Source organism: Pseudophryne corroboree, chromosome 3, assembly GCF_028390025.1.
Source record: "Pseudophryne corroboree isolate aPseCor3 chromosome 3, aPseCor3.hap2, whole genome shotgun sequence".
Taxonomy (NCBI): domain Eukaryota; kingdom Metazoa; phylum Chordata; class Amphibia; order Anura; family Myobatrachidae; genus Pseudophryne; species Pseudophryne corroboree.
In genome coordinates this window covers 343,015,777-343,042,799 of record NC_086446.1, presented here as the reverse complement: position 1 = coordinate 343,042,799, position 27,023 = coordinate 343,015,777, and the positions used below count along the sequence as shown (strand labels likewise).

The following is a 27,023-nucleotide window of genomic DNA, read 5'->3' as shown; positions in this document are numbered from 1 at the left end:
ACCCCACTCACAGTGTATAAGGTGTTTGTCCACACATAAAGGTATCTTTATCGTGGTAATGATGTGATAAATCTCTGTCAGATATTGCGTACCATGCTCACTTCTCCACAAGCAAGGACCCTCGCATCAAGGTTTCTTTAGACGCTCCAAACCATATTCCTCCTCAATAATGGAAATATAAATACTGATAAAAAAGGATTTTATTTTAAAAAAGGGCAATTTCCATTCATGAATATCCTAAACTGAAAATGATGCTTTTTGAACAGGTAAAGCCGTTGGCCAATTACAGCAATTCCCTGCCTGGTGTTAATAACATCAATGACAGAATGGGAAACAATGATGGATATGCCTAAAGCACTCTTCCTACGCGTTTCTACCTTCTGGGGGTCTTTGTCAAGGAACAAGAGTGCTCATACAACAACCTTATTTAAAGCCAAACACAGGAAATTGAAATAATTAAAATTCTCCATTCAGAAAACGGGTTGCCATGGCAACGCGTTTCCACGCATTAGCCATTACTACTTCCTCCTCTGGATGCAGACTCCTGGTAACCACACCAGTGAGTCTATCCGCCCTTAGTTGCCGTCACTTCCGCTACGTGTTGCCATGGGAACCGCCCTTAGTTGCCGTCACTTCCGCTGTGCGTTGCCATGGGAACCACCCTCCAGGATGTGTCCGCTCGTCCGTCTGACGAGCGTCACTCCCGCCCTCCATTTCCATGGAGATCCGTTACCACGGCAACGCGTGCGGCCGGTTACCTCAAAACACCGCCGCACGTCACCAGCAAACGGCTTCAGATGAGCCGCTAGCCTGTAATAGGGATATCGCTATCTATATCACAGCATCCATAGTACTCCCTGGGTTAGAAGTATAAGCTAAGCGCACCATCTCCATGGCAACCCGTTCTCTTTGGTAACATTTGTAAAAACAAACATATAAAATGAACATTGAAAAAACAATATAGAACAATAAAGAACCTAAGCAATGTCTACAAGAACCACCTCAACTCAAACTCATGGTTTAAACCATCTGGTGCCATGGTTTGTAAATTAAAAATCCATTGCATCTCGTTTTTAGCCAACCTATTATCCTTGTTATTATTGCGCCACTGATCTTTCGTTAATTCAATGCCCCAAAAAGCTAGAATATGATCAGTGGAGCATCCATGGGTTTCCTTAAAATGGAGTGAAAAAGGATGAGTGACTAAACCCTTCCGGATGTTCCGCACATGTTCACTCCACCTAATTTTTAATGTCCTGCTCGTTTTGCCTATATAGAGTTTATCACAAGAACATTGTATAGCATATACTGCATACTTACTGTTACAAGTGATAAACTGTTGGATACAAAATTCTTTCCCATTCCTGTTAAACTGTACAAGTTGTCGTGTTTTTGAGGGGCAACTCTTACACATACTACATTCACCACATCTGTGGAAACCCTGGTTTCTCACAATACCTCCTAGTGGTCTTTCCATAAATGCACTGGTGGTTAATTTATCCTTCAGATTCCGAGCTCTTGTATATATAAACTTGGGTTTATCTGACAGGATAGTTTTTAGCACTGGATCTTTTTTTAACAAATACCAGTTTTTACAGAATACCTTCTCTATTAGTTTGTGGTGTCCGTAATGAAGGCCAAGTTTGGTTGCTCATCTGATGCTCCACTGTCCTGTCTAGTACATAGCAACTTTTCTCTATCAGTTTCTGCGATTTTCTCCAAAGATTTCTGCAGAGACTGTAAAAATTGGTATTTGTTAAAAAAAGATCCAGTGCTAAAAACTATCATATTCACCCACTGATCATATTCTAGCTTTTTGGGGCATTGAATTAACGAAAGATCAGTGGCGCAATAATAACAAGGATAATAGGTTGGCTAAAAACGAGATGCAATGGATTTTTAATTTACAAACCATGGCACCAGATGGTTTAAACCATGAGTTTGAGTTGAGGTGGTTCTTGTAGACATTGCTTAGGTTCTTTATTGTTCTATATTGTTTTTTCAATGTTCATTTTATATGTTTGTTTTTACAAATGTTGCCAAAGAGAACGGGTTGCCATGGAGATGGTACGCTTAGCTTATACTTCTAACCCAGGGAGTACTATGGATGCTGTGATATAGATAACGATATCCCTATTACAGGCTAGCGGCTCATCTGAAGCCGTTTGCTGGTGACGTGCGGCGGTGTTTTGAGGTAACCGGCCGCACACGTTGCCGTGGTAACGGATCTCCATGGAAATGGAGGGTGGGAGTGACGCTCGTCAGAGACGGACGAGCGGACACAGCCCAGAGGATGGTTCCCATGGCAACGCACAGCGGAAGTGACGGCAACTAAGGGCGGTTCCCATGGCAACACGTAGCGGAAGTGACGGCAACTAAGGGCGGATAGACTCACTGGTGTGGTTACCAGGAGTCTGCATCCAGAGGAGGAAGTAGTAATGGCTAATGCGGGGAATGCTGGGTACACGTGGAAACGCGTTGCCATGGCAACCCGTTTTCTGAATGGAGAATTTTAATTGTTTCAATTTCCTGTGTTTGGCTTTAAATAAGGTTGTTGTATGAGCACTCTTGTTCCTTGACAAAGACCCCCAGAGGGTAGAAACGCGTAGGAAGAGTGCTTTAGGCATATCCATCATTGTTCCCACTTTGTCATTGATGTTATTAACACCAGGCAGGGAATTGCTGTAATTGGCCAACGGCTTTACCTGTTCAAAAAGCATCATTTTCAGTTTAGGATATTCATGAATGGAAATTGCCCTTTTTTAAATAAAATCCTTTTTTATCAGTATTTATATTTCCATTATTGAGGAGGAATATGGTTTGGAGCGTCTAAAGAAACCTTGATGCGAGGGTCCTTGCTTGTGGAGAAGTGAGTATGGTACGCAATATCTGACAGAGATTTATCACATCATTATCACAATAAAGATACCTTTATGTGTGGACAAACACCTTATACACTGTGAGTGGGGTACGCATTGGGTCCCTAACATCTGTATCTGTTGTTGTTTGAAAGAAGTTTGGGACGTATTGCACCATGATCTTTCATTGTTTTCTTTTTATGTCATCTTGAGCGACTACTGGAGACAGAGGTCTTTCCTGTGAGAACGTAATCAGAGGATCATAAGACAGGACTTCCCTATCTGCGGGACTGATTTGATCTTTATTTGGACTCTAAGTATTCATTGCTTATTGTTATATGTGAAACAACATTGAGCGCTATTTACCTGTGGATTTTTTCAGCATGACACGATATGCTACTGTATGGGAATAATTCTGACTACAGTTGCTGTCTAGAAAATGTTTATTAGGGCTCGTAGATTGTTAGTGTATTTATTTTTCCTACTATTGTTAAAGAAATTGGCTGGGATGTAATGGGAGCAGAGTATGAGCCGTGTTTGCAAAATGTCCAATTTGGCTGTAAAAGTCGGACATTTTTCAAACCCGTCTGAGTACCGTATATACTCGAGTATAAGTCGACCCGAATATAAGCCGAGGCACCTAATTCTACCACAAAAACCTGGGAAAACTTATTGACTCGAGTATAAGCCTAGGGTGGGAAATGCAGCTCTAGCCGTACACAGCCCTCAGTGCCAGATATGCCCCCACAGTGCCAGATATGCCCACACACTGCCAGATATGCCCCCACACTGCCAGATATGCCCCCAGTGCCAGATATGCCCCACAGTGCCAGATATGCCCCCACACTGCCAGATATGCCCCCACACTGCCAGATATGCCCCCACACTGCCAGATATGCCCCCACACTGCCAGATATGCCCACAGTGCCAGATATGCCCCACAGTGCCTGATGTGCCACATATGTCCCTCATGCTGCCACATATGTCCCTCATGCTGCCACATATGCCCCTCATGCTGCCACATATGCCCCCTCATGCTGCCAGATATGTCCCCTCATGCTGCCACATATGCCCCCTCATGCTGCCAGATATGCCCCCTCATGCTGCCAGATATGTCCCCTCATGCTGCCAGATATGTCCCCTCATGATGCCACATATGTCCCCTCATGCTGCCAGATATGCCCCCTCATGCTGCCAGATATGCCCCCTCATGCTGCCAGATATGTCCCCTCATGCTGCCAGATATGTCCCCTCATGCTGCCAGATATGCCCCCTCATGCTGCCAGATATGTCCCCTCATGCTGCCAGATATGTCCCCTCATGCTGCCAGATATGTCCCCTCATGATGCCACATATGCCCCCTCATGCTGCCAGATATGCCCCCTCATGCTGCCAGATATGTCCCCTCATGCTGCCAGATACGTCCCCTCATGCTGCCACATATACCCCCTCATGCTGCCAGATATGCTCCCTCCCCAAGTGCCAGGTATGCCCCACAGTGTTGTTACTTACCCCTCCGTCGATCCCGCGCTGTCTTCTGGAGGGACACGAAGCGCACAGCACGCGCCTCTCCTGTGTCCCTCCTGCATCTTCGGCGGCCGCGGCACGTCTATTAAAGGAAGTGCCGGTTCGTGATCAGAGGTCACGAACGGGTACTTCCTGTAATAGAACCGCCGCTGCTGCCGCCGGAGATGCAGGAGGGACACAGGAGAGCTGCGCGCTGTGCGCTTCGTGTCCCTCCTTCACACTGCTCTGCCTCTGCCTGTCACTGACTCGAGTATAAGCCGAGGTGGCTTTTTCAGCACAAAAAAAAGTGCTGAAAAAGTCGGCTTATACTCGAGTATATACGGTATATGCATAGTCTGATGTTTTTTACTCTTAAAGAGAGCTGCCGGCCAAAGTCTGATCCAGATGTTTTGCTCATGTTAAACATACAACTCGGCTGATGTTATGGAGTCTGAGTTTGGAAATCTCACACAAAACAGCTCTACAAAGTCGGACGTAAATAGATGTGTTGTGGGTTTTTTTTTTTAGTGAGTTGTATTTGTGAATGTTGAAAATCAATTAGAAGTACACAAATATATTAGTATACAATAAATCCAGGGGGGTAGCAATTGTGTTGGCTCGCCATCTGTCCTATAATATTACTGAGAAAATAGAGGATCCAGAAGGAAAATTCCTATTGATAAGCATTATGATACAATCAAAAAAGTACAGGTTTTTGAATATATATGCTCCAAATACGTTGCAAAAACTATTTTTTCAGAGGATCTCACAAATGCTTTTACAAAGAGAGGTGCCTAACCTTATTGTGGGGGGAGATTTCAATTTGGTCGATCACCCAGCGGTAGACAGCTCTCCAAACTCTAGAATGCCACTGCAATTTCGAGAAAGTGTTATTGCCAATTTGAAAAACACATATGCTATAGATGACTATTGGCGAATAACCAATCCATCGGATCGCTCATTTTAATTTCATTCTGGGGTACATAGAACACTATCTCCAATAGATTATATCCTGTTAGAGGAACGGCTTGTTAGAGAGGCTGTAGAATCGGGCATATCGGAGATCTTAATCTCCGATCATGCACTAATTAGTAGAACATTGAAAATTACTAACAATATAGGCGGTAAATGCATATGGAAATTCCCAGCATATCTGTATAATTCAGAGGATTTCCAAAAATACCTGAAAAAGCAATAGGAGGAATTTCAGGAGGACAACAGGGCACATATGGGAGACCCAATTTTATTCTGGGAAACATCAAAGACCAGTGCTTAGCGGTCATTTTATAGCTTAGGTCCATAATTATAGACTAAAAAATAGACAAAATTATGAGTCCCTCCAGGATAGTGTGGCAGAGAGCTTTAGGGTGTACAGTATATGGACGAACCGATAGATGTCAATTTCCAGATTTATAAACAGAATAGACAATTATTAGTAAGTTATCTATTGGCACAAGCTAGGGTATCCTTAGACTATACAAGGAATAGGTATTACAGATGGGGAAATCATGCGGGGGAGACTCCTTGCCTCGGTGGCAAAATCTCAAAGAAGTAGAAATCACATAACTGCTTTACAAGATCCAGAAGGGGGGGCGGTTAAGAACTGACAATAAGGAAATTATTAGTATACTCCACAAATTCTATACCAATTTGTATTTATCTGCTCTGTAGGAGGCATACCTGACGGACAATCTCTTAGCTCAAGTATCCCTTCCTAAATTATCACAAGTACAAAAGGAGATACTTAATAGCGATATTAAAATAGAGGAACTACAAGAAATACTCATCTCTTAAACTAAGAAAATCCCCTGGCCCTGAATATTTTAAAATACTTTAATCCGAGATTACTCCTATATTGTTTGATTTATGCCATCACATACATAAGTATGGCCCACAGTATCCCACATTTAACTTTGGCATTTACAACACTTATTCCAAAGGTGGGTAAAGCCCCTCAAAAAGAATCTTCATGTCTCCAAATCACCTTGTTCAATTTGGACTGCAAGATAGAATACAGTCCATCTGTGTGGGAGTTTTGACAGAACACCAGCTGGGCTTTGTAACGGGGAGACACTCTGTTAAAGGCATTAGAACAGCAATTACAGCTATTGTGAAATCCCAGAAGCCTTCTCAAAAATCTCAACATAGTATATTGCTTAGCCTAGATGCTAATAAGGCCTTCGATAGTATATCTTGGCCCTATTTGTATAAAGTATTGGGAATAAGGGAATTTGGAGAGAGATTTATTAATTTTATCCATTTTCTTTCTGAATCTCCACATACGTCCCTCGTGAATGGGAATATCAGCCAAGAAGTGAAAATGAGCAGAAGGACAAGACGGGGTGTCCACTCTCCCCTCTCTTGTTCAACTTGGTGTTAGACCCTATGATCAGATACTCACAAGAGAGGCCAATTCTGGGAGGCATTGGGGTAGGAGCAAAGGAGATTAAAATAACAGCTTTTGCTGATGACCTGCTGTTATATGTGACAAATCCTAGGTCCTCTAATGCAAAAACGTATGGAATTCGGAAAAGCTTCCGGCTTCTCAATAAATTTGGATAAGTCAGTGGCATTGTATTTAAAGGTGGGATGTAGAAAACCCGCATGGGAAAGAGATTTAACCATTAAATGGGCCCCCAAGTACATAACATCTGGGGGTAAAACTCCCTAAAGATATAAGTCTACTATATAATTTGAACATAAAAACAGCTATAAAGGAGTGTGGGAAACAACTGATAGGATGGAAAGATCTTCCCATCTCGTTTTTGGGGCGGATTAATTTAATAAAAATGGTAGCCTTTCCAAGACTTTTATGTCCACTACAATCGCTACCTGTGGTACATACACATAATGATGTGCGGGAAGTTAACTCATTATTTAGTGCATTTATATTGGAAGGGAAGAGGGCGAGAATTGGAATTGTAAAATTACAGCAACCAGTATCTAATGGGGGAGTCAATCTTCAGAATATAGAATTATATAATTACTCGGCACAATTGCATTACATTAGAGATTGGATTTCTGATCGTGATATCTACACAGATAATCTGTTGGAGAGGTAATTTCTTAGTAAAATGGGATTAGTCCCGTTCCTTCATGCATTAGACTGTGAAGTAGAATTAGAAAGCAGACACAACCCCCTTTTGATGTTTACAAGGAAAGTTTGGCACATACTGCATCATAAATTCAAATTGCATCCCCATGCATCGATTCATCTTTCCTTCCTGGATAATCCGAATTTTCAGGATGGAGAGGCAGCTATTCCTTTTAGTACATGGAAGGAGGCAGGATTGGATAAGGTGGGACAACTGATTGATGGTCCTACAAGAAAGCCAAAAAATGTAACACAAACGAACGAAAAGTTTGAATTTATTGTTTCCTTTAACTTAACAGTTGGGGTTGTCAAGTATTAGGTGAGAATGACTGGGTGAATGGACTTGATAAAATCCTAGTTCAAAGAAATACGAACTGCAAAGCGATATCTAAACATTATACACGGTTAAGAACTCTGGTGGACTACACGAAATTGGGGACAGGATTGGGAAAATGGAGGGAATGTTTTCCAAATATTATATATCGATAGAGCTAATGTTGAGTGCTTTTAAAAACTCATTGAGACTCCTCCCAGCCCCGATGTACAGGGAAATGTTCCTTAAAATATACCATAGAGCCTACCTCTCCCCAAAGAGACGGTGGGAAATTAGATTATCTGACTCTTCCAAATGCTTAAAATGCAGAAAAATTAGGGCAGACCTATTCTATTGTTTATTGGACTGCCCATTCATAAAGAGATTTTTTGGGGGAGAATAGGGGGGTTTATATGATATTACAAATGTGGACGCAACATGTGATCCCCCCCAATGTCAATATTTCTAGAGAAATTATACTATATACACTGCTCAAAAAAATAAAGGGAACACTTAAACAACACAAAGTAACTCCAAGTCAATCACACTTCTGTGAAATCAAACTGTCCACTTAGGAAGCAACACTGATTGACAATCAATTTCACATGCTGTTGTGCAAATGGAATAGACAACAAGTGGAAATTATAGGCAATTAGCAAGACACCCCCAATAAAGGAGTTGTTCTGCAGGTGGTGACCACAGACCACTTCTCAGCTCCTATGCTTTCTGGCTGATGTTTTGGTCACTTTTGAAAGCTGGCGGTGCTTTCACTCTAGTGGTAGCATGAGACGGAGTCTCCAACCCACACAAGTGGCTCAGGTAGTACAGCTCATCCAGGATGGCACATCAATGCGAGCTGTGGCAAGAAGGTTTGCCGTGTCTGTCAGCGTAGTTTCCAGAGCATGGAGGCGCTACCAGGAGACGTGGAGGAGGCCGTATGAGGGCAACAACCCAGCAGCAGGACCGCTACCTCCGCCTTTGTGCAAGGAGGAACAGGAGGAGCACTGCCAGAGCCCTGCAAAATGACCTCCAGCAAGCCACAAATGTGCATGTGTCTACTCAAACAATCAGAAACAGACTCCATGAGGGTGGTATGAGGGCCCGACGTCCACAGGTGGGGGTTGTGCTTACAGCCCAACACCGTGCAGGATGTTTGGCATTTGCCAGAGAACACCAAGATTGGCAAATTCGCCAGTGGCGCCCTGTGCTCTTCACAGATGAAAGCAGGTTCTCACTGAGCACATGTGACAGACGTGACAGAGTCTGGAGACGCCAAGGAGAACGTTCTGCTGCCTGCAACATCCTCCAGCATGACTGGTTTGGCAGTGGGTCAGTAATGGTGTGGGGTGGCATTTCTTTGGGGGCCCGCACAGCCCTCCATGTGCTTGCCAGAGGTAGCCTGACTGCCATTAGGTACCGAGATGAGATCCTCAGACCCCTTGTGAGACCATATGCTGGTGCGGTTGGCCCTGGGTTCCTCCTAATGCAAGACAATGCTAGACCTCATGTGGCTGGAGTGTGTCAGCAGTTCCTGCAAGACGAAGGCATTGATGCTATGGACTGGCCCGCCCGTTCCCCTGACCTGAATCCAATTGAGCACATCTGGGACATCATGTCTCGCTCCATCCACCAACGCCACGTTGCACCACAGACTGTCCAGGAGTTGGCGGATGCTTTAGTCCAGGTCTGGGAGGAGATCCCTCAGGAGACCATCCGCCACCTCATCAGGAGCATGCCCAGGCGTTGTAGGGAGGTCATACAGGCACGTGGAAGCCACACACACTATTGAGCCTCATTTTGACTTGTTTTAAGGACATTACATCAAAGTTGGATCAGCCTGTAGTGTGTTTTTCCACTTTAATTTTGAGTGTGACTCCAAATCCAGACCTCCATGGGTTAATAAATTTGATTTCCATTGATAATTTTTGTGTGATTTTGTTGTCAGCACATTCAACTATGTAAAGAACAAAGTATTTAATAAGAATATTTCATTCATTCAGATCTAGGATGTGTTATTTTAGTGTTCCCTTTATTTTTTCTAACGTCCTAGTGGATGCTGGGGACTCCGTAAGGACCATGGGGAATAGACGGGCTCCGCAGGAGGCTGGGCACTCTAAAGAAAGATTTAGTACTACCTGGTGTGCACTGGCTCCTCCCTCTATGCCCCTCCTCCAGACCTCAGTTAGAATATGTGCCCGGCCAGAGCTGGGTGCTTTTAGTGAGCTCTCCTGAGCTTGCTAATAAGAAAGTATTTTAGTTAGGTTTTTTTTTATTTTCAGAGAGCTTCTGCTGGCAACAGACTCTCTGCTACGTGGGACTGAGGGGAGAGAAGCAAACCTACTAACTGCGGCTAGGTTGCGCTTCTTAGGCTACTGGACACCATTAGCTCCAGAGGGTTCGAACACAGGATCTTAACCTTGGTCGTCCGTTCCCGGAGCCGCACCGCCGTCCCCCTCGCAGAGCCAGAAGTCAGAAGCCGGCAGAAGCAAGAAGACATCGAAATCGGCGGCAGAAGACTCCTGTCTTCACATGAGGGAGCGCACAGCACTGCAGCTGTGCGCCATTGCGCCCACACTACCCACACACTCCGGTCACTGTAGGGTGCAGGGCGCAAGGGGGGGCGCCCTGGGCAGCAATTAGGATACCTCTTGGCAAAAAAGACACATATATACAGTTGGGCACTGTATATATGTACGAGCCCCCGCCATTTTATTACACAGACCCGGGACAGAAGCCTGCCGCTGAGGGGGCGGGGCCTTCTTCCTCAGCACTAACCAGCGCCATTTTCTCTTCACAGCTCCGCTGAGAGGAAGCTCCCCAGGCTCTCCCCTGCAGTATCAAGGTAGAAAAAGGGTAAAAAGAGAGGGGGGGGGGGGGGGCACATAAATTTAGGCGCAAATTATCATAAACAGCAGCTACTGGGTAAACACTAAATTACTGAGTAATCCCTGGGTTATATAGCGCTGGGGTGTGTGCTGGCATACTCTCTCTCTGTCTCCCCAAAAGGCCTTGTGGGGTCCTGTCCTCAATTAGAGAATTCCCTGTGTGTGTGTGGTGTGTCGGTACGTTCGTGTCGACATGTTTGACGAGGACGGTTACGTGGAGGCAGAACAAGTGCAAGTGAATGTGGTGTCGCCGCCGACGGCGCCGACACCTGATTGGATGGATATGTGGAAGGTGTTAAATGATAACGTAAGCTCCTTGCATAAAAGGTTGGATAATCAGTCAGGGTCTCAACCCGTGTCTGATTCTACAGCTCAGAGGCCGTCAGGGTCTCAAAAGCGCCCACTATCCCAGTTGGTTGACACAGATGTCGACACGGATTCTGACTCCAGTGTCGATGACGATGAGGCAAAGTTGCAGCCTAAAATGACTAAAGCCATCCGATACATGATTATAGCAATGAAGGATGTATTGCACATATCGGAGGAAAACCCTGTCCCTGACAAGAGGGTTTATATGTTTGGGGAGAAAAAGCAAGAAGTGACTTTTTCCCCTTCACATGAATTAAATGAGTTATGTGAAAAAGCGTGGGATTCCCCTGATAGGAAAGTACTGATTTCCAAAAGATTACTTATGGCGTATCCTTTCCCGCCAACGGATAGGTTACGCTGGGAATCCTCCCCTAGGGTAGACAAAGCGTTGACGCGCTTATCTAAGAAGGTGGCCCTGCCGTCACAGGATACGGCCGCCCCAAAGGATCCTGCGGATAGGAAGCAGGAAGGTATCCTGAAGTCTGTTTATACACATTCTGGTACTCTTCTGAGGCCAGCAATTGCTGCGGCCTGGATGTGTAGTGCTGTAGCAGCATGGACGGATACTCTGTATGAGGAGTTAGATACCCTGGACAGGGAGACTATTTTACTGACCCTAGGACATCTCAAAGACGCTGTCCTATATATGCGGGATGCCCAGAGGGACATTTGCCTGCTGGGCTCTAGAATAAACGCAATGTCGATTTCTGTCAGAAGGGTCTTATGGACTCGGCAATGGACAGGTGATGCCGACTCTAAAAAACACATAGAGGTGTTGCCTTATAAGGGTGAGGAATTGTTTGGGGACGGTCTCTCGGACCTAGTTTCCACGGCTACGGCTGGGAAGTCAAATTTCTTGCCATATATTCCCTCACAGCCAAAGAAAGCACCGTATTACCAAATGCAGTCCTTTCGTTCACAGAAAAGCATGAAAGTCAGAGGTGCATCATTTCTTGCCAGAGGCAGGGGTAGAGGAAAAAAGCTGCACCATACAGCTAGTTCCCAGGAACAAAAGTCCTCCCCGGCTTCCACTAAATCCACCGCATGACGCTGGGGCTCCACAGGCGGAGCCAGGAGCGGTGGGCGCGCGTCTCCGAAATTTCAGCCACCAGTGGGTTCGCTCACGGGTGGATCCTTGGGCTATACAAATTGTGTCTCAAGGATACAAGCTGGAATTCGAGGTGACGCCCCCTCACCGTTACCTAAAATCGGCCTTGCCAGCTTCCTCCAGGGAAAGGGAGGTAGTGTAGGCAGCAATTCACAAGCTATATCTCCAGCAGGTGGTAGTGAAGGTTCCCCTCCTTCAACAGGGAGGCGGTTACTATTCCACCATGTTTGTGGTACCGAAACTGGACAGTTCGGTCAGACCCATTTTGAATTTAAAATCCCTGAATATTTATCTGAAGAAATTCAAGTTCAAGATGGAATCGCTCAGGGCGGTCATTGCAAGCCTGGAGGAAGGGGATTTTCTCTGGACATCAAGGATGCGTACTTACATGTCCCCATTTATCCACCTCATCAGGAGTACCTCAGGTTTGTGGTACAGGACTTTGATTACCAATTCCAGACGTTGCCGTTTGGCCTGTCCACGGCACCGAGAATATTTACCAAGGTGATGGCGGAAATGATGGTGCTCCTTCGGAAGCAATTATCCCATACTTGGACGATCTCCTCATAAAGGCGAGGTCCAGGGAGCGGTTGCTGATCAGCGTAGCACTCTCTCAGGAAGTGTTGCTACAGCACGGCTGGATTTTGAATATTCCAAAGTCGCAGCTGGTTCCTACGACGCGTCTGCCCTTCCTGGGCATGATTCTGGACACAAACCAGAAAAAGGTGTTTCTCCCAGAGGAGAAGGCTCAGGAGCTCGTGACTCTAGTCAGAGGCCTCCTAAAACCAAAACAGGTATCGGTGCATCACTGCACGCGAGTCCTGGGAAAGATGGTGGCGTCATACGAAGCCATTCCCTTCGGCAGGTTCCATGCGAGGATCTTTCAGTGGGATCTGTTGGACAAGTGGTCTGGATCGCATCTTCAGATGCATCGGCCTATCACCCTGTCCCCCAGGGCCAGGGTGTCTCTTCTGTGGTGGCTGCAAAGTGCTCACCTTCTCGAGGGCCGCAGGTTCGGCATACAGGACTGGGTCCTGGTGACCACGGATGCAAGCCTCCGAGGATGGGGGGCAGTCACTCAAGGAAGAAACTTCCAGGGGCTGTGGTCAAGTCAGGAGACTTGTCTGCACATCAATATCCTGGAACTAAGGGCCATATACAGCGCCCTAAGTCAAGCGGAGCCTCTGCTTCGAAACCAACCAGTGCTGATTCAGTCAGACAACATCACTGCAGTGGCCCATGTAAACCACCAGGGCGGCGCAAGAAGCAGGGTGGCAATGGCAGAAGCCACCAGGATTCTTCGTTGGGCGGAGAATCACGTACTAGCACTGTCAGCAGTGTTCATTCCGGGAGTGGACAACTGGGAAGCAGACTTCCTCAGCAGGCACGACCTCCACCCTGGAGAGTGGGGACTTCATCAAGAAGTCTTCACGCAGATTGCAAATCGATGGGAACTGCTACAGGTGGACATGATGGCGTCCCGTCTCAACAAAAAGCTAAAAAGGTAGTGCGCCAGGTAAAGGGACCCTCAGGCGATAGCTGTGGACGCACTAGTAACACCGTGGGTGTTCCAGTCGGTCTATGTGTTTCCTCCTCTTCCTCTCATACCAAAGGTGCTGAGAATTGTAAGAAAAAGAGGAGTGAGAACAATACTCATTGTTCCAGATTGGCCACGAAGGACTTGGTACCCGGAATTGCAAGAAATGCTCACAGAGGACCCATGGCCTCTGCCTCTCAGACAGGACCTGTTACAACAAGGGCCCTGTCTGTTCCAAGACTTACCGCGGCTGCGTTTAACGGCATGGCGGTTGAACGCCGGATCCTAGCGGAAAAAGGCATTCCGGATGAAGTTATTCCTACGCTGATAAAGGCTAGGAAGGACGTGACAGCAAAGCATTATCACCGTATATGGCGAAAATATGTTGCTTGGTGTGAGGCCAGGAAGGCCCCTACAGAGGAATTCCAGCTGGGTCGATTCCTGCACTTCCTACAGTCAGGAGTGACTATGAGCCTAAAATTAGGGTCCATAAAGGTCCAGATTTCGGCCCTATCCATTTTCTTCCAAAAAGAACTGGCTTCACTGCCTGAGGTTCAGATGTTTGTTAAGGGAGTGCTGCATATTCAGCCCCCTTTTGTGCCACCAGTGGCACCTTGGGATCTTAACGGGGTGTTGAGTTTCCTGAAATCCCACTGGTGTGAGCCACTTAAGACCGTGGAGCTAAAGTATCTCACGTGGAAAGTGGTCATGCTGTTGGCCTTAGCTTCGGCTAGGCGTGTGTCAGAATTGGCGGCTTTGTCATGTAAAAGCCCCTATCTGGTTTTCCATATGGATAGGGCAGAATTGCGGACTCGTCCGCAATTTCTGCCAAAGGTGGTGTCATCCTTTCATTTGAACCAACCTATTGTGGTGCCTGCGGCTACTTGTGACTTGGAGGATTCCAAGTTGCTTGACGTAGTCCGGGCTTTGAAGATTTATGTGACCAGAACGGCTGGAGTCAGGAAGACTGACTCGCTGTTTGTCCTGTATGCATCCAACAAGCTGCTTCAAAGCAAACTATTGCTCGCTGGATCTGTGGCACGATTCAGCAGGCTCATTCTGCGGCTGGATTGCGGCATCCAAAATCAGTGAAAGCCCATTCCACAAGAAAGGTGGGCTCTTCTTGGGCGGCTGCCCGAGGGGTCTCGGCATTACAGCTTTGCCGAGCTGCTACTTGGTCGGGTTCAAACACATTTGCAAAGTTCTACAAGTTGGATACCCTGGCTGAGGAGGACCTTGAGTTTGCCCATTCGGTGCTGCAGAGTCATCCGCACTCTCCTGCCCGTTTGGGAGCTTTGGTATAATCCCCATGGTCCTTACGTAGTCCCCAGCATCCACTAGGACGTTAGAGAAAATAAGATTTTACTCACCGGTAAATCTATTTCTCGTAGTCCGTAGTGGATGCTGGGCGCCCGTCCCAAGTGCGGACTTTCTGCAATACTTGTATATAGTTATTGCTTAAATAAGGGTTATGTTATGTGGCATCAGTTGAGTGATGCTTGTTTGTTGTTCATACTGTTAACTGGGTAAGTTTATCACGAGTTATACGGTGTGATTGGTGTGGCTGGTATGAGTCTTACCCTGGATTCCAAAATCATTTCCTTGTAATGTCAGCTCTTCCGGGCACAGTTTCCTTAACTGAGGTCTGGAGGAGGGGCATAGAGGGAGGAGCCAGGGCACACCAGGTAGTACTAAATCTTTCTTTAGAGTGCCCAGTCTCCTGTGGAGCCCGTCTATTCCCCATGGTCCTTACGGAGTCCCCAGCATCCACTACGGACTACGAGAAATAGATTTACCGGTGAGTAAAATCTTATTTTTTTGAGCAGTGTATTTTGTATGGATTGGGTGGAAGCCTCCTTACATAAGGATAAATGCATAAGAAAGTTTTTTGGTACATGGGTGAATTTATATATTATTATTGTCACCATCAATACAGCAACGTATCAGAGATTGTTTTTCAAAAGCGGTATGGAATGATATATATGACATAGATGCCAACAATTTGAAATTGGAGATTGCATTCCCCCGTCTTCTCCTCCTTATTACAATCTGCCCCATCCCCTGCACTTAAATATTATGGAGCAGAGGGGTTGGCGTGAATAGTATTGATATCCAGTCTTTTCAAACAATTTTTCTTTTCTGTGGTTATATGTTGTTTAGAATCCAGTAGTCATACTTTGATACTTTGAAATTTGAGAATGTATAATCTCACAAAATGTTTATAATCAAATGCATCAGACAATCGTAGGACATTTTTTTTTAAATGTCACGAATGCTAATGTAAACTCTTAAATGTGTGTTCCACTTATGTATCACTCTCAATACATTTATATTTAATTTGTGGTATGGTTTTAAATAATGTATGTAAATAAAGAAATTTTTTTTTTTTTTTAAAGTACACAATTATAGCACATTTACCACAAATAAATATGTTTACAATTATTTCTAACTTTAAAAACAAATTTACTTTTATCTCTCAAAATAGTCTGTGTACTGTACATGTCATTTTTGCTAATTTCCCCCCGGAAAATGCTCCTGATTCACAGAGGGATGTATTAGGATGCACAAGCAGCTTTTGCTGATTAAAATTATATGTGGCATGTCTATATTCTGTGTGTAATAGCAACTGTATCTACATACAAACATAATAAGCCATGTTAGGTCAAATGTTTCAACTAAATCCTGTTTCTAAAACCAAATGTACCACCTAAATAGTGTACATACTTAAACATACAATTAAAACACGTTAGCCCTAAATCAATTATAAACTTTGAAATTAACTTGTGTTTGTAGTTTGTTTCTAGAACATATTTTTTGGGAAACCACTTTACTTCAACACAAAACATAAATAAATTCCCCCAAAAATCAGAGGAAAGAAACAGAAATATGGGGAAAAATAAATAAACTATTGGGATGTGGAAGGCACTCGACCTTTCGCTGACCCACCCCCCTTCCCCTGTGACCAGACACTACGCATTGGGGGTTCACTGGTGACGCACTCTGTGTACTGGAGTGGAGGGAGTTGGCCAATGAGGTTGTTGGGCCTTCACACACAGCTCTTTGTGCCGCCAGCTCCCTCTGGAGCCCTCCGTTTGCTTCTGGATGGCCTGCATGTACTTCCGAGTCACCTGCATATGCTCCCAGGCCACCTGCGACCGCTCCTGTGTCGCATGGGTCAATTCCTGACTATATGTTATTTTATGGTTGCGTCTGCTGTGGCACACAGTTGCGGATTCAATAACATTGATGAAGAATAAATAAAAATATAGTGCAAGTATATGGTACAAGTTTTTAATACACTTCCCATGTGTAATAACGGCTGGCTGCTTATCCATCAGTATACCATAGTAACGGCTGGCTGCTTTTCAATCAGTATACCAATCTGGTTGATTGGTCAAGGGTGGTCTAGAAACAATGGAGAAGGAACATTTATTATGTTTGTTTATTTTTATCAGTATTTGTATAAAATGGGAGGGGCAGAACTAAGTGGGAGGAGTCAGTATTTATTCTTACACCGCCCCACCTAAAAATATCTAGATCCGCCACTGGTGGCACATCAGGTGTAGCCTCCATGAGAGTGAGGATGATGGTGATGTCATCCTCCTCCTCTTCCAGTTTGCAGGCTCAGAGGTGATGGAGACCCGGTCTTCAAATACCGCAAGAATTTGGATCCGATTTGCATTGTGAGCACAAAAGATGCACACCATTACATTGGTCAAGTTCCGTGAAAAAGTTGCACATTATAATGTCCGAGTTTGTGCGTCTTTTTTCCCCTGGTCATTAAATTTGACTCCCATTACATCCTGGCCATTGTGTCCTATCCAGTGGCAGATAAGTATACACAAATCTACCTAATTTTAACAAATCCACATATTTCTTCATTTGTTTGATAACAGAAACAAGTTTAATGACATCAGTAAGAGTTAGACTTTCATCAAACAGACGCACATATAGAAAATCTTAAAGTACTGTGCATTATATAGTATACTAGAAATAAATAAGAATTCCTTTGACAATATATGGCCGTAGTGCTGCAGTCTTTTACAGGTCATAAGTGTCAAAATGATGTTGAGAGATTGAAAATGTATTTCTATTAATAAATAGAAGTGCTTCTTCTGCAGGAGCTGTCACTTGTAAGAACACCATTTCAATGACAGCAATTGATATGATGCACCACTAGGTATTCTGAAATGGGGTGTACATGGTTTTTATATATAGGGCTAACAGTGCAGGCTTATAGCCTCTTCTGCTCAGAGTTTAAAGCAATATAGAAACAAGCTTCCTTACGTACCTAATGCCAAGTTGAAAGTCAACATAGCCACCGTTACACTTCTCACAGATTAGGCCCCTATGCTGAGGCATATACAAGATGCATGTAGGGTAGGTCTGCACCAGTATATGCAGCCAATTTAACTCGTGTATACATCACATAAATTTATATGTATACATATAAATAAATATATACACAAATAAATGTATACACACATCCATTTTTTAACCATCAGTTTTTTTGTGAAATGTGCATTTACAGTACTATAAAAAAAACAATGGCAGACAATCTCCATCTTGTGTACAGAAAAAATGTGCAAAGACATGCACTCACAAACATAATATATATGTGAGCAACAAATAATGCACCTATCAGCTTTACAGATGAATTCACAATCAGATATTAGGTAGTTGTGTTGACCATTAGCATTAACAGCGGGTATTTGATCTGGCACCTGCAAATGATGACTTGGACACATGCTGATCTGCATCTGTTCACAATTACCTGAATATGCCCAACAATACTGGGTCTAAATTAGATCAGCCCTTCAAACCCCTGTCCTGCTTCCATGCTCAAGTGTCAGATTTACAAAAGTCTGTATGTGCCTTTCTGGGCATAGACCGGGTTCAGTAAACTAGTTTGTGTGTGTTTGTGTATAGAATCACAAATCAGTGGTGGCAATGTTGTCAGTTTAATATTGTTTTAGTCCAGAAGTGCCCCCATTGTCTTGTATTTGGTTATTTTTCTGGAAGGCACCCCTGGCTTTCATTCCTTAATAGTTTACAAACGAGTGCCAGTTATCCCTTATAGATACTGTGTGTGTGTGTGTGTGTGTGTGTGTGTGTGTGTGTCTGTTTCTGTCTGTATGTATATGTATGTGCATATATCTGTAGCTTGTATATTTGACACCTTGTATTTTTAGCTCTTCAACATTCTCCTAACGTATGTGACCGGCTGTGACATGAACTAAATCCATTGAAGCTGAGCAAATTGAGCCTCTGTAGATTTTGTTTATCAGTGCAGGGATAAAGGTGAATCTCCAGTGACAGAGTTGAGCAGTAGAAACACTTGATCTTGGACTGAGTATGACAGCGGTAACTCTACAGTGCAAACAGAAACTGTCAATTTACCATTGCTGACTTAACTGGACAAATGTTAGTTGCCCCATTGAGACTTATTTTATTTCATGGTTGCAATTAAATAAAAAAGAAAAGGATCTCTTTGCATTCTAGTTCTCTTATAAACAGACTGCTCACGCTCTCCAGCTTTACAATATAGGGAAATTGCATGGGATGTTGACTATGTTGATGTTAAGCACTGACCCATAAAAATGGGTGCAATTACACAAAAGCGTGTGCGTGATGTCACAAAACAGCATTTGTACTGCACATTCGTCGATGAGCCTTATTTGGTTGCTGAGCACTGAACACTCATAACTCTTCATCTTTAGAATTTGGGACTAAACACAGTACAGAAAAAGGCAGGTTTAAGTCTAGAAAACATCTGCAGCTTTTTCAGCTGCCAAGATCTGCTCACAGCCAATTCTGTCACCAGTGTGAGATGGGCAGCTGGTAATAGCCGCATGAGACCTAGTCATACACAGCCAGCTCTGTACATACTCAGTGACATACTGGCAGGCAGTAATACCACAGACAGAGCCTGGTTATACACTTGATCTTCAGCAAGAGAGTGTCTGGCAGATGGTGATACGCAGCCACGGGCAGAGCCATTGAAAAATAGACACTGCAGTCATGAACATAAGATTTTGCATAAATTCACTTGTTCTCTGTTACTTGGTTGCAAGTACCAACCATTTTGATAGATTGCAGACTTTGAAGCCACATTATTTTTCACCTTGCAGCAAATCTCTTCCATCTGACTGAAGGCACACAAGTTTGTAGAAATTCAATGGATAAATACAGTGGAAGCTCATGCAGTCATGCAGAAGCACATACTGTATATGCCTATAGGCCAAATGGAAGAGATGACTCCTCATAAACCAGATTTATGCTACCAATGCAGAGAGTGTATGACTCTGAATATATGTGGAAATACGCTGTTTTTCAATGCCATTTTTATTTATTTCAGTAATCTATACCCATTTTGCAAACCGCTTCTCATTAGCCCCCTAAGTGTGGCAAGACAGGTTAGTTTGCCGTGGCAGCAGTACCTTTTGCATAAAACTAAAAGCAGCCAGTTGGTAAAACGTGATTGAGTTATCTCATTTGCGCCTATTTTATGTAATCATCTACATGTGTCCCAATTGTCCCACCTTCCCAACTAGAACTGCATTGTCTTGATTATTGGTCATTTGGTGAGCTGTGTTTTATTTTCAAATGCTGAGTCTGCATAATTGAGCAATGGTGATTGGGTTTGGGAATTGGGAATGGAATAGGACAAGGAGTATACAGTAGTAAGGTTCCGCCCCTGTGATGCTTCACAAATGACCCCACAATATGCGGCCATGCCCCCTTACTATGGGTATTAGCTTGTACCACTTGTCATTAGAGAATGGTGACAGGTGAGATCTAGGTATGTCTCTGCAGGCTGGACATTCCAGTAGGGCTCTTAAAATATAAACTAAAGCTATTGAACTAAAAGCTGTTTTGGTGATGGTTAATACTTAATAATATGCAGAGTTACTGTAGTATATTATGCACAGAATAATGGGAAGAGCAGTTCGATCCTAACCGCAGTAGATTTGACTTATGATATAACAAAAGTACTATACTCTCTTGAGGGATTAGATACTGAAATGACCAGGTAGGTATGTAGATTATGCACACATTAATGTATTTTTGATTTTGCAAAGGCTTGCAGGGCATTTTAGAGCTACGTGCATAGCAATTCTGCTCTCATCCTTTATAGAAACTAGCATAACCAGTTATACATGAGTTGTACAAAGTCACCATTTTTTTGCTATATTTTCTCCACTCTTCCCCTTATTTTCTCCCCCCCCCCCCCTTCCTCCATCTCTCTGTTTCTTCCCCTCTTTCCCTACCTCTCGCTCTCTTCCCTTTGTCACTCCCTACCCATATTTTTCATTACCCTTTCCTTCCCCTCTTTTACTGTCTATACCATGCCGTTCCCTTGCTCTCTACCCCTTTTCTCTCTCTCCTTCTTTTGCCACCCCCCAGTTTTGTTTGTCCCACTTTTCTTTCTCTCCCCTTTATTTCTCTCCCCCCCCCCCCCCTTCCCCCGTGAACTTTTCTCTCTCTCATTGTTAAAGTGGCAGTCACACATAATGCACTTCATCACGCTGCATTCTTTACCTGCTTTGGTAAATGTCCAAACAGCATGTGGTTGGCAAATGGTTGGGTAAGGTAGTGAGGAAGGAGGGTGAATGGGCCAGCCCATGTTGGTGACATGTTCATCATTGGTGGCAATGGGAGCTGTGAGCAGTGGGCGAGCCATCCGACTTTCACTGGAAATGTCCGACACAGTTGTCCATGTATAGTCAATATGCTCCTCTAATTTATGCTGCTGCATCAAAAATATTTATTAATTCCTTTCATTTTACTGCAATTGAAAACTAGCTGTCATTCTTATAAAGAAAAACAACATAGCGCCACTGTAAATGATTTAATATATTTAATGTAAATGTTCTGTTGATGTGATTATGCATGTGGCGTTATACTTTGATACTTTTAAGGAAGACTATACAAATGGACAAAAGCAATGTGGTGCCTTCATGATTTGTATGGTCTACCTCTCAACAGCTAGAGTGTTAAGTTGGGTGTCAGACTTCCCACCCCCCTTTTCCCGGTGACATAATTGTAAAACCGCTAACACATTTATTAGATCTTTTGTAAAAAGCCATTACTAGCGCTCTGATTAATTGTTCATAAGAGGTCAGGAACAGCCAGCCCTAAATAGCTTCATCCGTCAGCCAGAGCTTTGCTTGTCAGTAAGTACCCTTTACCCGACTGCTAGAATCATGCTCTATGAACTTTACAGAGATGAGCAGAAAGGGCATGTGACATAATGGAGAGTCCTCTGTGGGCAGCTACTGTCACACTGATCTGGAGTTGTTGTGCATTTAATATTACAGAAGGAAACCAGTGCCTGAAACATGAAAAATTGTTTTAAAAGTGTAATCTGTCATGAACTTGTCATGTATCTGTTATTTGCGGTGGTCTAAGTGAGGGTATACTAACGAATGAGATGGGGGGAGGTGGGGTCAAATAACCACAATATGCAGTTTTGTTATTAATATCTAATGACCTGGTAGGAGGAATTTTTGATATTCTGTTGACTCAGAAAAAGTATATAGTTGGCTTATGTTAACAGAAAACTTATATGCATATTGGTTAGCTTAATAAGGCAAAAACATATTTAAAATATAATATATGAGGAATGATGCCAAACAAATTGGTGCAGTATAATATGATCAGAGGGACATTAGTAAAAACACTGCACTCAGTGATATGTGTGTGGCTGTGGACATGCTTCAGTGTGCGATCTGATGCGCCTTGTTTGACTATCCTCTCCAACATGTTTCTCCTGAATAACCAGGCTACTTTGAGACAGTCCAGAATCTCATTGTTGGAACTTCAGTTGAAATCCAACTTGACACGTTCCTAGTCGATTATCGTTCTGGGATCTACTGTTTGACACCCATAAATATTGTGTTCTTACCAGAAGACTGTAGTCCTTTGTCTACATGGATCTTTGTTGTCCCTGTTTTCTCTCAGACAAGGTTCTGTTCACTTTTGTGTGACGGCCATAGGCTCAGTAGTCCTTCAAGGTTGTACTAATTGCTATTTTTCATTCATTTGTGCTCAATTGCTACTTAGTTTTAAAAATGACGTCTATGCTCTGCTAGTGGCTGTGGGGAGACAACTTCTACAGGGGTCATCGTTTTTCATCTGGAACTGTCTGTAACAGTGTGTCTGTATGGCTTTGATCCTTTCAGCAAAATATTTTTTAGACCAGGTGGTCAAGACCATGCTTAGGGATGGAAAGTCTGTTTCGACCACAAAGTCCCACATGGGTAGAAAATCTATACCTTCTATTTCTTTCCTCCTTTTCTTTTGTCCCTGACAGTTACTGGGAGTATAGAATATGAGGCGCTGTAGTTTTTTCCTAGTAAACTTTATAATCCCAAACTCTTGTTGTGGCACTTAAGAATTTTGTTGATCTGTTTTTAAGCACGCTGGCAAACTCTGTGATTCTTTCATTTTCAGACTAGAAGCTCACGCCACTCCCAAAGCGCACAACCTGGCCTTGCAGATCAAGCAGCCAAACTGTCCTTTGCATCTGCTGAGTCCCTGGAGACCATGTCTGAAGCCGAGCTACCACTGGGGTTCAACAGGATGAATCGTTTCCGGCAGAGCCTGCCATTGTCTCGATCCACCAGCCAAACAAAACTACGTTCACCAGGTCTGTGTTTAGCTGGGTGGTGTGTACTGCTAATAACTGCTGCATGGTCACATTATATATAGTGCCCATGTAATAACAGTGCACTTATGTGCAACATGTTTAGTGAACTACGGCAACTAAACAGCTTTTAGACCAACCAGTCAAATAAAACATCTTGTGATCCTATAGTTTGTGGAAATGTTGCTCCTAAAAGCAAAGCTGGTAAATGAGCCGTTATGTGTAATTGTTAGCTCTTGTTTTAGATGTAATAAAGTTGTCACTCTTCTTCCAGGGGTTTTGTTCCTGCAGTATGGGGATGAGACAAGACGGGTGCACATCACCCATGAGATTACCAGCATGGACACATTACATGCTCTTATTGTGCACATGTTCCAGCAAAAACTCACCATGGGAATGCTGAAATCTCATAACACGGCCATACTTATCAAGGATGAGTCCCGCAATGTCTTCTATGAATTGGAGGATGTCAGGTATTTATTGTGTAAAGACTATTTGCCAACTTGGATGCAGTATAAGGGACCATTATATAATGGACAGAGGTCAATAAAGATCTATACAATTACCTCTGAATAATAAATGAGTGACTACACAAATATTCGGTGAAAGATTGAGCACCAAAGAAAAAGATAACAATAACTATATGGGTTTATGTGAGGTGCTCAGGCTAAGTTGACCTCAATGGAAAGTCTCTGATGGGTTATGGTATGTACTGATACATGTCTGGATTAGATGGAAGCAGGCTGGTCAGATGTACACTGGCTATATCTGACAGATACAGACTTAAGATGGGTATACACTAGATGACATTTTAAACAAATTTGCTGATAACCTTTCTTAATGACAAATTTGTTTTATCGTCAAGGTGTGCGCACAATATATTGCTAGCGATTCGCGCTCCCACGGTTTGTTAGAGTCGTTTATACATGCAGCTCAATTTCGACAATATCATTAAGGACTAGGACCATATAGTGCAGTGTGTACACTACCAATGACGGACGACATGTAACAGTTTAGGCTGAAACCCAGCAATGACTCATGTACTGTATATCATTTGGTAGTTTGTAAAATCACTCAGTGTGTATGTATGCACAATATCGTTTGTACGGGAGTTCCAGGGAAATCGTGAGTGACATATCGTTTGCATGTTGTTTAGTGTGTACCCAGCTTTAGGACTTCTGCACATGAGCTGGTTCTCAGCCATGGACTTTGGCTGGTGCAGATAGAATAAGTATATGCTGATACTATGGAGAGTGGGAAAAATATGTTGATATCTATTTGTTTCATTGTGTATACAGCTAAGAAGGTGCGAATTGAGTTATCCGAGGAGTTTAGAAATTATTACATGAAGTTAATCAAATAAATAGGAAATGTGTCTCTATGCAATATGCCCAGTTTGTTTTGACTGTTCTCCAGTTTCTCCCACAATTAGCAATTATCCTATTTTGGTACTGATGGTATTCACAATTTTCTTTTTCAACAGAGACATCCAGGACAGAAGTATTATAAAGATCTACCGGAAGGAACCCATTTATTCCTCGTTTCCTGCTCCTCACATCACCAACGGGGACGTGAGAGTAAGCGGAAAAGACCGCTGGTCAGACTGCTGTCACCGGCTTTGGCTGGGTCTGGGCTGGGGGCCGGAAGTAGGTGGCAGCGATTGCTCCCAGCCCAGAAGCATGTGTGTATCTTTGTGTGGAATGGGAGCTGTGCATGTCTGTGATGTAAGGTATGCTTCTACACGTGAAACTATAGTGTACATTGGCTGGCTGTGTGTTTACATGAGACTGTACATGGCCTGTAAGTAATGCATGGTGTGTTAGTAGATGCAAGATGATAAATGTGTGTATATGATCTGTATATAAGATAAGCAAGACTATGTGTCTTATTAGAAGTATGTAATGCAACGTTTTCTAGTTTTCTACATGTGAAACTATGCGTGCACATTTGCTGTTTGTATGTACAGTAACCTAATAGGCCCTACACACTGGGCGATATGAGTGAAAGATATGAACGATCTTGTTCATTAATGAATGAGATACCGTTCATATCTTTCAGTGTGGAGGCACCAGCGATGAACGATGCGCGGCCCCTGCGCTTGTTTATCGCTGGTGCCCCGTCGCTTGTGCATATAGGCCAATATGGATGATCTCGTCCCTATTTGCCTGCACTGCTATGGAGCCGGGTGATGGGGGGAGTGAAGAAACGTCACTGCCCCCCCGCCACCGGGTCGGCCGTATCCGCCGTCAGGCAGCTCGGCAGCGGATCGCGCAGTGTGTAGGGCCCATAAGTATGAGATGTGTTTACATTGGCTGTAACTTGCGTAAATAAAAATGTATATGTGCATATACTGTGTGCGTGTGCGTGTGTGTGTGTGTGTGTATAATATATATATATATAATATTTCTCTAACGTCCTTGAGGATGCTGGGACTCCGTAAGGACCATGGGGAATAGACGGGCTCCGCAGGAGATAGGGCACTCTAAGAAAGCTTTGGACTCTGGGTGTGCACTGGCTTCTCCCTCTATGCCCCTCCTCCAGACCTCAGTTTTACACTGTGCCCAGAGCAAGATGGGTGCACTGCAGAGAGCTCTCCAGAGTTCTCTGCCTAGAAGCATTTTTCACAGGGAGCACTGCTGGCAACAGGCTCCCTGCATCGAGGGACTGAGGAGAGAGGAGCAGACCTTCTTGTCAAAGATAGGCACTGCTTCCTCGGCTACTGGACACCATTAGCTCCAGAGGGGGTGAGCGCAGGTTCTTACTGGGCGTCCACCCCCGGAGCCGCGCCGCCGTTCTCCTCACAGAGCTAGAAGTACAGAAGACAGAAGTCGTCAGGCGGCAGAAGCCTTCAGCTTCACTGAGGTAACGCACAGCGCTGCAGCTGTGCATCATTGCTCCCATACACCTCACATACTCCGGTCACTGTAAGGGTGCAGGGGGGGGGGGGGCGCCCTGGGCAGCAATATAAACCTCTGCATGGCAAAAAGACTATATACATGTACAGGTGGGCTCTGTACATGTATATAAAAGAGCCCCCGCCATATTTTACGAAGTTTGAGCGGGACAGAAGCCCGCCGCCGAGGGGGCGGGGCTTCTCCCTCAGCACTAACCAGCGCCATTTTCTCTCCACAGCACTGCTCAGAGGAAGCACCCCGGACTCTCCCCTGCTTACACACGGTGAAAGGGTGCTTAAAAGAGGGGGGGGGGCACATAATTGGCGGTTTACATATTATACAGTGCTGCTGGGGAAAAACATTTTGTGTTGGTCTCCAGGGTTATTGCGCTGGGGTGTGGGCTGGCATACTCTCTCTCTGTCTCTCCAAAGGGCCTTGACAGGGATACTGTCTTCAGGAAAGGGGTTCCCTGTGTGTGTGTGTGAAGTGTGTCGGTACGCGTGTGTCGACATGTTTGACGAGGAAGGCTCGCTTAATGTGGAGGGGGACGCCGACACCGGAATGGGTGGAGATGCTGAATGTCTTGAATGCAAATGTTAATCTATTGCATAAAAGATTAGACAAGGCAGAAGCTAGGGATCAGTCAGGTAGCCAGTCCATGCCTGTCCCTGGGGAGCCAGGTCCTTCGGGGTTTCAGAAGCGCACCATATCCCAGATCGATGACACAGATACCGACACAGATACTGACTCTAGTGTCGACTATGAAGATGCAAAATTACAGCCAAAGGTGGCTAAGGGTACACGGTACAT

The 27,023-nt window shown here is 44.2% G+C and overlaps 1 protein-coding gene and 1 long non-coding RNA gene across 29 annotated transcripts in view; one reads left to right on the top strand and one right to left on the bottom strand.

Annotated features, from left to right (window-relative positions):
- The window catches only part of SRCIN1 (SRC kinase signaling inhibitor 1), a 900,548-nt gene that overhangs the window by 656,459 nt on the left and 217,066 nt on the right, over nucleotides 1–27,023 (top strand). For 24 of the 28 annotated variants that reach the window (XM_063959681.1, XM_063959683.1, XM_063959682.1 and 21 more), the window contains 3 exons: nucleotides 23,127–23,322; nucleotides 23,594–23,792; nucleotides 24,803–24,965. In XM_063959681.1, the coding sequence (XP_063815751.1) occupies nucleotides 23,127–23,322; nucleotides 23,594–23,792; nucleotides 24,803–24,965 (558 nt within the window). The remainder of the gene's footprint in view (nucleotides 1–23,126; nucleotides 23,323–23,593; nucleotides 23,793–24,802; nucleotides 24,966–27,023) is intronic. The other 4 variants (XM_063959688.1, XM_063959663.1, XM_063959666.1 and 1 more) reach the window with 1 other exon arrangement.
- LOC135055516 (uncharacterized) overlaps nucleotides 16,985–27,023 on the bottom strand; it is a 36,814-nt gene continuing 26,775 nt past the window's right edge. Inside the window, exon 3 of the long non-coding RNA XR_010243767.1 lies at nucleotides 16,985–17,075. This is a non-coding gene — a long non-coding RNA (uncharacterized LOC135055516). The remainder of the gene's footprint in view (nucleotides 17,076–27,023) is intronic.